Below are 13607 nucleotides of genomic sequence, written 5' to 3' on the forward strand. Positions count from 1 at the left end.
CTAACTGTTTATGTAGAAGTTCATCTAAGCTACATCTCATCATTTTGCATCTGACATTCAGGGTGATATTTTTTGACCTCACAGAACTCAGAGAGCTGCCATCCTGTATCACAGAAACCTAGATTACTACCTATGAATAAGTAATTCTAAAGTAATGAATTATTCTATAAAAACAGAAATACCTTCTCACATCTTTTCTATTTAATGGAACGTAAAATGCTTGAATGTATATTCCAGTTATATTATACATGAATATGAAATATAGTTACAACTTCAAGTAACAAAATTCACAGATTCACAGATTCACAGATTTCTCTAGGTTGGAAGAGACCTCAAGATCATCGAGTCCAACCTCCGACCTAACACTAAGTACTCCACTAAACCATATCCCTAAGCTCTACATCTAAACTTCTTTTAAAGACCTCCAGGGATGGTGACTCCACCACCTCCCTGGGCAGCCCGTTCCAATGCTTAATAACCCTTTCGGTAAAGAAGTACTTCCTAACATCCAACCTAAAACTCCCCTGTCGCAACTTTAGCCCATTCCCCCTCGTCCTGTCACTAGGCACGTGGGAGAACAGACCAACCCCCACCTCTCTACAGCCTCCTTTCAGGTAACTGTAGAGAGCGATGAGGTCGCCCCTGAGCCTCCTCTTCTCCAGGCTGAACAAGCCCAGCTCCCTCAGCCGCTCCTCGTAAGACTTGTTCTCCAGACCCCTCACAAGCTTGGTCGCCCTTCTCTGGACTCGCTCGAGCACGTCCATGTCCTTCCTGTAGCGAGGGGCCCAAAACTGAACACAGTACTCGAGGTGCGGCCTCACCAGAGCCGAGTACAGGGGCACAATCACTTCCCTCGACCTGCTGGCCACACTGCTTCTTATACAGGCCAGGATGCTGTTGGCCTTCTTGGCCACCTGAGCACACTGCTGGCTCATATTCAGCCGACTATCCACCAATACTCCCAGGTCCTTCTCGGCCAGGCAGCTTTCCAGCCACTCATCTCCCAGCCTGTAGCTCTGCTTGGGGTTGTTGCAGCCCAGGTGCAGGACCCGGCACTTGGCCTTGTTGAACTTGAAATATAAACCAAACTAAAAATAGGGTTGTTGCAACGTAAGAGATTTTAATCAATGACAGCCTACAACATTTGGCCTCAATCCATAATCTGAGCTCAGACCACTAAAACTTTAATTTATCTCAAATGCACAGGATAATCTAAGATCCCACCAAAACCCTATTTTGAATGAAAGAAAAACTGCCTATTTGATCAGCAAAACTTGGTCTTTACTGAGTAAAGACAGGCTAGATATAACTTCTGTTGCCTATTATTTTTACCATGTTTATCTTGATTTTTCAGGGGTTTTATTTATATTTTTATGATCTTTACAGAAAAACTGGGGATAGAGAAGATTTTGAAAAAATAATCAGTGATCATGCTGATGCAGCAGGTAATGTAAGCTTGTTTAATAACACATCTATATTGCACATACATAGATTATATAAAGCTGATGTAACTATAAAGTAATGCATGAATATATAAAATAGTCTTGCTACTAAGAAATAATTTCCTCGTCATCGTGGCTTGGGTGATGCTGACATCACAGATACTAAACTGCATCTGTGCAACTAACAGCTCGAGTCAAGATTTGAGTTAAAGAGTTTCTCAAGTCTGAGATGTCATAGATTCATACACTGCTAAGTTAACAACATATAGGGAGTTGTAAGATATGTTCAGTAATACATGACAGTGTTATACTGAAAAAATGTTTGATCCTTTACATCTTCTGGAGGATTCTAGTCTGTGGGAAGAGAACTGCTTTAATTTGCAATAGGAGAACTCTATGGCCACATCTATAGTAGTAAATTAACATTTCCAGAAACTGAAACTTGGTCTTCTGTACACTTAAGCTGTTAAGCTGGTCCTGGCACACGGTTGGCCTGTGACAGATAACGGTTTTCCAAATGATTCCCAGTAACAGTTGGGGAGTTGGGACATACTCAACAATCAGTTTGCGTGCAGCTATCCCATTAAAATGAATTTGCTACAAAGATGTGAGCCGTTCTGTGCCAGTTGGTCTCAGTGCCCTGGAATATTCCTAAGGTCATTTAATTTATTGGATCAAGCATAGTACTTATATCTGCATGTGTGCACAGAGACGATTTTATTTTGACTCTTATTTTGTTTTATAAAATTATTTTAGTTCTTTATATCAAGCTAAGGGAACTGGGTTAAGTCCTGTGCCAAAATGTGCATTCATTCTGTCTACACCCCCTACCGCACAGCACTGAATCTTGGATCATTCCAAACTACAGCCTATTGTCTCCATGTTTTCCAGGCACCAGGCAGTACAACTTTAAATGGTCACAACAGGACCTAAGAGAGAAAGTCCTCAGTTGTCTGTGATGGGTCAAGGAAGGAAATTGCTAATTTGATTTGATCTAGGATGAAAAAAGTGGAGATCAGCCTGAGATTCAGCATGATGAGTGCAGTTCTGACTAAAATGTGATTGCATGCAGGTGTGCCTGTGGAGTCTCTACGGGAATCTCTTGGTGAAGAGCTATTCAAAATATGCTATGAAGAGGATGAACACATACTAGGAGTTATTGGAGGAACCCTGAAGGACTTCTTGAACAGTTTCACTACTCTGCTGAAGCAAAGTGGCCACAACCAAGAAGCAGGAAAAAAGGACAGACTTGAAGAAGCCTCCATATTATGCCTGGAGAAAGATCAGGACTTCTTAAATGTGTATTACTTCTTTCCCAAGAAAGTCACAAGTCTTATTTTATCTGGCATTATTAAAGCAGCAGCTCATATTTTGTATGAAACTGAGGTGGAAATCATGCTCATGCCTCCTTGTTTCCATAATGACTGCACTGAGTTTGTTAATCAGCCTTATTTGCTTTACTCTATACAAGTCAAAAGTGCAAAACCTTCTTTATCTCCATGTAAACCACAGTCTTCACTTGTGATTCCTGCCTCTGTGTTCTGTAAGATTTTTCCGTTTCATTTTATGTTTGACAAGGACATGTCTGTTCTACAAGTTGGAAATGGGATAAGAAGACTTTTGACCAGGAGAGAATTTCAAGCTAAGCCTAATTTTGAAGAGTATTTTGAAATTCTTACCCCTAAAATAAGCTGCACTTTTAGTGGAATAATGACAATGCTAAATATGCAGTTTACTGTACGAGTGAGAAGATGGGATAATACTGATATGAAATCATCCATGGTAAGAGACTTTTTAATACAATGGCTTCAGTGAGGAATTTGTTTTCTTCTTTTGGGAGATGCAAGACAGTTAAAATAGCCACCAAACAAAATTATGTTGTATTTTTCATTGTCTACCTTTCAACATCTAATACACATAAATAATAATGATCTATGGTGAGGGCACTGTAATGTAATTCAGATTCTGAAACCAATATTCAGTCAAAATTCTCCATTAAAACTTTTTTTACAAGAGTAAAATCTGACTGTTGACATGATTTTATTAAAAAATGAGTAATTTGAAATATGGAGATAAACTCGGTGAATTGAGATAAAATCAGCGGCATGTCCTGCTGCTGAGAATAAGAGCATCACCAATACAGAGACAGTGGCAGGGGAAGCTTAACCTAAGTGCAATTGAGTCACCTAGAAACAACAATTCTAGGATTTGGGGAAAGGAATAGACATTTCCTGTGCTCATTGAGCCTTTGCTTTCTTCAGGATTTTGTATCTTTGATATTCAGATATCTGAACTGATGCAGTCACTACCATGAAATATCCTTTTTTTTTTTTTTTTCCAAAAAAAATGGTGATTCAAAGCAATGTTAGGGAGAGCTCTGCAGCACCTTGCACATTACACAACTGAATATGGAAGAGACATAAAAACAGCACTTCACACAAAATACTGTGCTTTTTCAGGTCATTAAAGTGGGATATTTCTGGCATTTTTGCTTTTTAATTTTAAATTGCAGTGAGTACTGAACATCCTCTAATAAAACTGAAACAGTTGTTCTCACTTACAGAGAATGAAGTGCATGAACCAAACATGGTTTTGCTAACCAATTGTTAGCAGAAATTCATTGACCACTGTAATCAATAACATCTTAACCAGTAGATAAAAATGCACAAAGTTCTTCTTTTGATTTTCTTTTCTCCCTAAGATAAAATTGATACTTACTAATACCCAAACATAATTAGCGGTTTGGCCTTAAGCTGTGGTTTAACTTTTGCACCAGAAGGCTTAAGTAAAATAAGCTGAACTTATGATTTAGCTCTATGATTTTGTATTCCATGTTTTCTCTTTAGCAACTGAATGAAAATGTGAGGACTGTGGGCCACTCTGATTCGCCTGTGGTTCAGCAAAATGTATGTCTTGTTTCTAAGCACTTGCCATGCAAGTTGTGCATGAATCCTTGTTTCTTTAACTGTTTCAGGTAATGGATCTTAAAGGCCAAATGATCTATATTCTTGAATCCAGTGCCATCCTATTCTTGGGATCCCCATGTGTGGATAGGCTAGAAGATTTTACAGGACGTGGATTATACCTCTCAGATATTCCTATTCACAATGCACTGAGAGATGTTGTTCTGATTGGAGAACAAGCCAGAGCTCAGGATGGACTGAAAAAGAGGTTAGGAAAGCTAAAAGCAACCCTTGAGCAGGCCCATCAAGCACTTGAAGAGGAAAAGAAGAAGACCGTAGATCTTCTGTTTTCTATTTTTCCTGGAGAGGTTGCTCAGCAGCTGTGGCAGGGACAAGTTGTGCAAGCCAAGAAATTTAATAATGTCACAATGCTTTTCTCTGACATTGTTGGATTCACTGCCATCTGTTCTCAGTGCTCACCTATGCAGGTTATCACCATGCTTAATGAGCTTTATACTCGCTTTGATTACCAATGTGGAGAGCTAGATGTCTATAAGGTACACAATTTATTGTTCTTCTGTGGGGTTCTGTGGCAGGAAAGGAAATTATTAGTAAATGGGACAGAGGATAATGGAAGTCCAAAAAATATTTTGTCCTACACCTTCATTTTATGAAAGATTTAAAATCAATCACAAAACAATGAAAAGTATATCAACAGCATCAGCCATGCATGCAGCCAAGTGAGAAACCCATCAAAACCTAAGCGGTCATTTTAAAAATTAATTTCAGCTACAGTGCTGTGAATCTGGGGTAAATAGGTCTTTAATGTAGCTACAAGTGCCTGACAACAGCTGAGTAAGGAAAGGTATTCTAGCATTGTGCCTAGCAATAAATACAAGTTGTATATTTTTTTTCCTTTTGAATGACACTGCAGGATTTGCCCAGGACCATTTAGCAGGACAAATAAATCTCAGTCAAACTGTTAGGTAAAATTCCTGCTGAAACCACAGGCTATTCTTTTATATGTCAAGCAGTATAACACTAAGGAACAAATATACCTGTTTCAGGTTGAGACTATTGGAGATGCCTACTGTGTTGCTGGAGGTTTACACAAAGAAAGTGAAACCCATGCTGTTCAAATAGCATTGATGGCCCTGAAGATGATGGAGCTGTCAGATGAGGTGGTGTCTCCCCATGGAGAGCCTATCAAGGTCATATATTTTATTGTATTTTATATGGTAAAAATGGAAATTTTTGGTTGTCTAGTTGGTTTCAGGGTTTTTGTGTCAAGGAAATTTCACATTAACTCAAACAAGGTGTGGGATCAAGGGTGCATGGCTGGAGAAACTGATCGTTTTAGTTCTATGAATGAGAGTTTTGTGGAGAGTTAAAGATGAAACGGAAATCTGAAAATTAACCCCAAAAGCTTAAATGCAGTGAAATCAATAAGTGCACACTGATAAGCTGCTGGTTTTGTCTCAGTAGCAATAGATTTGTAAGTGGCGTGAAATATTCTGTTATCATTTTCTAATTAGGAGACTAATCCCTCAGAATTAGAACCAATGAGAACATCAAAGTCTTTTGAGGCAACAGGTATAAACATGAATAATCAAATACATGTTCTAAATGCAGCAATCCACATATCTTTAATGGATTCTGTTGCTGTTTGTGTTTTACAGTCAGATACTGAACCAATACCATAAGAATGGCAAGACAACTGTCCGATTCAGTGGTAGTTACATTTATGGCCTCCTTTCAATGAGGACATAAGCATGTACTGAACTTTCCACATAGGTTCACCTCTCACTGGGAAAAAAAAAAAAAAAGAAAAAAAGGAGAAAGATCAGTGCACATGACAAATGATGTGGGCCTTCTCCATTAAGTTCAAATGTCCTGGAATGTGGTCTATTATTTTTAATACTGGTGTCTCAATTCATTATGTCTTTCATTTGCTCATTTTTAACATTTGTCTGTTCATTTATTACTTTAGAAAACTTCAAACTTCTTTGATTATAGATTAAGGAATGTTTGTATTCCAAAAGCAAGAAAGTGATTATTAAGAGGATAACATGTTCCACATTTATCATACATTTATATAACAGCAGTGTTATAAATACCATTCTTTTTGTATTTCACAATATCAAATTAAACTAGGGTTAAAAATATAGAAACATCTTGTCAATATTATCACGTTTATAATTTCCACACAATTGCTACTTCTATGGTTTTGAATGAGCAATGTTGTTACATTCAAAAAGTAATTTTAAAATAGAGAGAAAAAATGTATAAAAATTCGAGAAGCTTCTTAGAAGAAAACAGAATCTTTCTATTTCTAATGAAAGCATGCATCTATTTTAATGAAATGCTTCATGACTGTTTTGCAAAGCAACAAGTATGTCATGGTATACTGTCATTTTCTATATGAATTGTCAAAGAAAAGACGTGACTGCAAACTGCTTATTTTAAATCAGACTTCTGTGTCAATGTACATATATGAGCCATCTTTGCTGTGGGGGTGGATTTTGCTTTTGTTGCCAGCTTTTTTGCTTTCTCACTCAAAACTAGAAATTGTAACTTCTTCATAAATGATATGGTATTCGGTGGGTATATAAAGAATAGCACACATAGTAGATATGCAAGTTTCCCAACATCAGCCATTGCTGTGTTAGAGTGCTATGCTGAAGAAAACATGTCTACATATGTATAATGACCATAAAATACACTTAAAAAAAAAAAAAAAGGAACATAGAAATCAGTACCAGCTAAGCAAAACTCAAAAATCTGAGTACAAGTTGTAAAGAAGAGGTATCAAAATGTTTCCACTGCTGTATAATTTCATTAATTAGCCGAATTATGTACTCTGAGATTGGGATTTACTCTAAGTGGTACATTGTAAATACAATTCAACTGAAACTACAGCATATACATATTTTCTTCACTGTTCCCTAAGTCTTATCTTCCGACCATAACAGAAAAGTAAGTGTGATTCAGTAACTGTCACCAGTCTAACACTGTGCCATGCAGTCCCTCCCAGGAAAATATTCAAGTGTCGTAGCGTCTCCTGATGATGTTTATACATTGAGGTAAACTTGGGCTAGCACAGGCAGTAATGAACAGAATACAGACATCTTAAGGAGGCTTTACCAACTGAATTTGTATTACCAGCTCATAATCTATTTATTTAAAAGGAAAAATGTATAAAACTGACTTTAACCATTTCATTAATTTTATTTAATGCTGTTTTCTATCTTTTTATTTGAAGATGCGTATTGGCCTTCATTCTGGATCTGTCTTTGCTGGAGTTGTGGGGGTTAAAATGCCTCGTTATTGTCTCTTTGGAAATAATGTAACTCTTGCCAACAAGTTTGAATCTTGCAGTGTACCTAGAAAAATAAATGTCAGCCCAACAACTTACAGGTACAGTGCCTTACAATGTACATCTGTAAAATGTCCACCTGAAGTAGTTAATGTGAAATTTATTCATTATCTTGCTGATCTTTTTTTTTTTTTCCCTCTGAAGTGCTGCTGTTTATTTTCTTTTTTTTTTTTCCTTTTTATCTGACTGCTCATGATCGCACCGTGGTTATTTTTATTCCGAATGCAACCAGCAGCAAGAAAAAGGGTGAAACAGAACAGCTGATATTTATTTTTCAGTTGTTACATTTAAAATAAATGGAGGATCAGGGCCAATTTTGCTTCTTGCCCTGAAGCTAAAGAAAAATCTCTTGAATTTTTACTTCTCTCAAATAGTTGTCTCCTCCTTGAGCTATGTATCTTTCAGTGTAAACTGGATGCCAAGTTTATGCAGGTGCCCTTGAAAATAACCACTTAGCTGAACAATTGTTAAGCATCACCTTATGCATCTCCATTCTCTTTTGATTAGGGTAGTTGAATGAATAGATTGCAATGAATCAACCAAGCCAGTGTTTAGTTTATACCTGTCTTAATCCCAGCTAAGTTTGAACCTTAGTATGTAATCTAGCCTGTACTATTTATTATCCATTCAAATCAGACATTTTTAGGGTATTTGTTGTCATGCAGTTAGCAAGCTCTGCCATGGAAAATACAGCATCTTTCCTTTGTACCCTTCATACTCCCAACCTCTCTTTGTATTACTGTTTGTAATACTTCGTATTATCTGTTTAGTTGTATTTTAAAATTACCTTACAAATATGTTTGTGGCCAAGTAATAGTGTTTTATAAGTTTGAATTTGGTGGTAGTAACAGTTCAGACCGTTACTCACTCCAGGTCCAGGTCTGAATTTTATGCCACTTAAATTGATACACATTATTGTTTCTTCCAGAGCGGCCAAAAATTTTAAAAAGTGAACTACACAGAGTGAATTCAGTAATAGGAAGTAATATTGCTGGATGGGTAAAATAACCAGAAATATGGATATAAAATCTTTTTTTCCTTTTAAGGAAGCACTACTGCCTTCACTGCAGCCTGGACAGTCAGCTATTCCTACTCAGCTTGTACCCACTGCTGCACATCTGATCTTGTGGCAAGGTCCTGCGGCCAGTGTTAGAGAATTTGGCATGTGATACTCTGACATCCCCTGCAGCACCTGCTATGTGACTTACAGGGTGCCAAACTATAGATTATCTTTTATAGGTGATTTTGATACATGTGTTAGAGGCATCTGAGTACACAGCATGTAACCTGCTTTTGGATCACGTACTCTAAAGAGCTATAGTGTATGTTAGAAGAACAGTGGTGGCCAACAGTGATTTCTTCCATGTGCATATGGCATAACATTTTGAATCATACTAGCTATAGCCTTCTCTTAAATCATTAGACAGTTTTTCCACACAAGATTTGTTTATATTCTGAGGCATACTCTGCATGGCTGTGTATTCATTTCAAGAGAATATCTGAAATGAGTACACTGTTGAAAAAAATAAATAATTGTTTGGATGCCTAGAAAACAGGCAATTTAGTTAAAGGATAAACTATTGTTATTATTCTCATGGTATGTTTTTTCTTTCGCCTGCATGAATGATGTGTTAACATATTTTGTGTTCAATGTTTTTACTTTCTGATTTGTACATGAATTATAAACACATATTGATAACATTATGGCACCTTGCACAGCTCCTATATGTAAAAGCATTTGTCTAGAACATGAGGAACCAGTTTACAATATTTATCTCTAAAAAGTAGTGATCTGTATTTCAGATATAAAAGACTACTATGTTTAGTGGACCTATGTGTGAAAAAGCAAAATTCTTAGAAATAGTAAGAGGATCTGAATAGTTTAGTTAATAAGCTTTTCAGTATTTCATTAGCTGTAACTAATTATGCTACCAGTCTCATGCTAAGGTGAGCTAGCTCTCAGTACTAGACCATTTTTGCAAATACAACAAATATATCACCTACATTCAAAGCACTGACAGGACAAAAAAAAAAAAAAAAAAAAGAGGCAATGTTCCTGTTTGCAGTGGTGCATGAATTAACAGGTTATCAACGTTACCAAACAGTTTTTTTAATATTTTCAGTAAATAACATTTAAATATAAAATTAAATTCTGCCCTGCTTTATAAAGAATACACAAAGAATTATTGAATGTCTATGCATGTAGTAACAATTTGTGACTAATTCATTTTTAACCAAGATGATTCATTTTTGTTATAGGTTGTTAAAGGAATATCCAGGTTTTGTGTTCACACCTCGCTCAAGAGAAGAACTTCCTCCAAATTTTCCCAGTGATATCCCTGGAATTTGCTATTTTCTGGATGCTTATATTCAAGGAACAAGCTCACTGACTTGGTTTCAAAAGAGAGATTTGGGAGATGGCAATGCCAATTTTTTGGGTGAGGAAACAGGAATAGACTAAATTGTCTACGACATTCACAAGTGTATAGAATAAATTTATAAATATTCTTTTTTTTTTTTTTGTATAAATTGAAGATTTTAAAAAAATGTATGAAACATGAAAGCACTTTAGATTGTTAACACCTGAAAGCCAGTATTAAAATTTCAGGAAGTATGTCACTGAGTACTTTTTACTTTTCCTTTGGATAGGGAACATAGTCACTAAAGTAATATTGCAATTTTACTGTTCAAAATGCTACTAAAAATACATTTTCCTTGTGGTGGTTTGTAAGTGCTACATAACAACCCTCTCAGTTCTATCTGTGCTGAGAATTCTAGACGTATTGTATATGCAGTGTGCCAGGAAACATAATGTGCAAGTGATGCAGCCACATGCCGTGTTGTGAGCTGGTGCTTATCAATGACTATTAAAAATATATTTTCTTAGTGATTCCATAAGAAAATTATCCATAAAAATGCTGTCACTGCTATCACATACTCCTTCCAGTGCATCCTTTGGGCCCCATCCTAGTAGCTGCTGACCATCTTCTAACACTTGCTGGAGTCAATGTGTTGAGTGTGCTCAGCATCTTCTGGATCAGGCTGTTAATTGTAGCTAATACACATATAAATAGCAGAGTTTGCTGCTTACTGTTTCCTGAACTTTATTTTGTGTATAAAATGAACATAGATTAAAACACTGTATAATCACATACTAAGTCTCTGTAATCATCAAACAGTATTTTAGTTCTTGGGGTTTTTAAAATACTTTATAAAAAATATCAACTTGCTATTATGTATTAGAGCAATAAATGTTTTTTTTTGTTGTTGTCATTTAAATTTGAAAAGTTTTAAAAGGAGTGTAATAAAATGTGCTCTGGAGTGTTTACTTAGAAAGGAAATTTCTAGTCAGACTGTATAACATGGAACAGAAACACACCGTTTTAAAGCCATGATCCTTGTTCAAGGAGAGCAGTATAGATATGACATGTTACCTGGAACGCCTATGCTACACTCGCTTTATAGTTGTCAGGGGGATCTACAGATGAACAGAAGTGCTTTAAAACATATCAACACATATATTAGTATTTCTACGGTACAAGCTTTTCTATAGTGGATGGTGGAGCATGAGTGGAGAACTCACAAGGGTCTGCCTCTGGAACTGGCAGAATAGAGTTAGTTACTGAGTCCTGAGTTTGGGATTCTGCCTTTGTAACTATCAGATTCATCTGCGCAGAAATTGTTGTTGTACAATCTGTGTTGTACAGATTGGTCCCAACTGCAGGCTGGAGAACTGCATTGTTTACACACATAAAAGTATTCCCAGTAGTACCAAATACTATTTGTTATTACTCTAACCTCTTAAACTCTTGGGTTTTGGCATATCAAACCATAAAAGTCTTTCTCCAAGATACGTGCTGCTGAATCAAGATTTTGCTCTCTGAATATTTACAGGACACAATTTTATTAGGCAAAGGTGCCATGCTGTTATTTTTCTGAATGTGACTGTTTCATTCTGAAGCTATTGTTCTTATCCTACTCCTTTGCAGTAGAAACTTGTACAGAACAGGTACCATCAGAACTTTGAGAAAAGTCATTATAAGAGACTAGCTTTATGAACATTTAAGAAGTGTATTTTAATTCATGTTTCCTGTGAGCATCATTTGAACAAAACTTGAAACATGGAATCCTGCTATTCCTTGAGATGTCCTATATCCATCCAAGATGTTCAGAAACTCTGACTCAAAAAAGGAACCTGAAAAGCTATATGTACATATTACACACACACACACACACATATATGCACATTTGTAATATTTTTAACAGCAGTGTTTCAAGAAAACAAGAACTCTGCAAATCTTGGTGACTGATCTTTGCAATATTATTTTCTTAGGAAAATTCTATTCTATTGACATAAATACCCCAAGACTAGTAGCAGTCCCATAAGAATTCTCCTAGATATAAAAATGATGAGAATTATACTACTGACTCATGATATTGACCCAGTAATAACCGAAGTCAGTAAGAATCTATCCATCTCTATGTCATTTACTGAAGATTAAAAACCACATAGACTTTTAAACAAAAAGGATTTCTTTTCTTTTTTTTTAAAAAAAAAAAGGAATGGGAGGGGGATGCAGTTATATAGGATGTTCATCCTGGAAGTTCCTGACCCCTTCCTATGCGTCTCTCTGTAAAATAAAATGTGCCCTAGGCCAAAGTTTTTACTACAGATCAAATTCACCCTCCAGTGTTACTTTTTATAACTCTCTCTTTTGTAACACACAGTAGGCTACATTATCAGCTAAGATAAAATTGCTGTAGAACTCCTTTTTATTTCACTGACTTTTTTTTGCTGATGAAGTCAAAACATTCTTTTGTCTACTTCAGCCCTAATTCAGAGAAGTATCCTGATTAGTTGCTTAAGCATAGACATAAAGCTATATGCTTTCATGTCAGTGAGATAAACAGGATTTGTGCACATATTTAAGAAAATGATCTGGGAAGGTACTTTAATATGTACTTGTGTCCATACCTGCTCTGAAAAAAACAACAACAACAACAACAAAAAACAACACAAGTCTACGTTTATTTTTAAGTGTAACTGTTAAGAATTTAGGTCTCACTGAAGCTGTTCTTCTGTTTAAGTTTTTTGTTGAATGAATATATTTTTAATAAGGGACAATTATTTTCAGCTAGTCTTTTCACTTAAATTAAATCTAATGGAATTAAAAGAATCAGAAAATCGATAAGCAAATTGTTGAGATAATTAAAAGGAAGGCAATTTAATTGATACAATACTGGGAGATTTTGCAAGGAAATCAAACAATTGTTTTTAAGCTGATGTCTTGTATACTATTACGTTGTCTGAAACTGTGAAGTCTTCAGAGACTATACAATGCTTTTGATATAAAAATGCACATTTTAGTATTATGTACAGAAACTGATGTGATGTCATTCTGATTCTGATGTGATTTTTTATTTTGCTAGTACATCAGCTGTGGGACTGATTCCTGTTCACATTTACGCTGTGTGATGGAAGATACGGTTTTGTCACACTGTAATTCCTTAGGCAAAAAGTTGTAAATAGTCCTTGGAATAAATAAGAAATAGTTCCTCTGAATCTAACAGTGATATAGCTAAAGTAAAAGATAGAACAAAATATATATATATATATATAAATCCACTACTCTTCTTTCATTCAGGCAAGACCTGATCTGATATCAGGGAAATGTTGGAAATTTTTTTCTCATTGCTGGTGTCAGAGGAAGTGCAATTAGCGTAGAGTGGTGTTTTCTTTCTCTGTGAACTACTGTACAAAAACAAACCAAATGAATTCACAGAAACTGACAAACATTGCAGTGCACAGATAACTGAGCCCCAGGCCAGATCTACTTCTTCCTGTGAACTCATACTAAGGAAAAATTCAGACCTCCTCAAACCCAG

The 13607-nt window shown here is 36.0% G+C and overlaps 1 protein-coding gene across 7 annotated transcripts in view; it reads left to right on the plus strand.

The window, feature by feature from the left end:
* GUCY1A1 (guanylate cyclase 1 soluble subunit alpha 1) overlaps window positions 1-13275 on the plus strand; it is a 38008-nt gene extending 24733 nt beyond the window's left edge. For 4 of the 7 annotated variants that reach the window (XM_048071856.2, XM_066996089.1, XM_066996090.1 and 1 more), the window contains 6 exons: window positions 1387-1445; window positions 2515-3224; window positions 4417-4902; window positions 5413-5556; window positions 7608-7762; window positions 9981-13261. In XM_048071856.2, coding sequence (XP_047927813.1) covers window positions 1387-1445; window positions 2515-3224; window positions 4417-4902; window positions 5413-5556; window positions 7608-7762; window positions 9981-10182 — 1756 coding nt within the window. In that variant the 3' untranslated portion in view covers window positions 10183-13261. Of the gene's footprint in view, window positions 1-84; window positions 141-1386; window positions 1446-2514; window positions 3225-4416; window positions 4903-5412; window positions 5557-7607; window positions 7763-9980 lie in introns of all 7 variants that reach the window. The other 3 variants (XM_048071858.2, XM_048071857.2, XM_066996091.1) reach the window with 2 other exon arrangements.
* The last annotated feature ends 332 nt before the right edge of the window (window positions 13276-13607 follow it).

The sequence above is a fragment of the Anser cygnoides genome, chromosome 4 (genome assembly GCF_040182565.1).
Source record: "Anser cygnoides isolate HZ-2024a breed goose chromosome 4, Taihu_goose_T2T_genome, whole genome shotgun sequence".
In the NCBI taxonomy this organism is placed as follows: domain Eukaryota; kingdom Metazoa; phylum Chordata; class Aves; order Anseriformes; family Anatidae; genus Anser; species Anser cygnoides.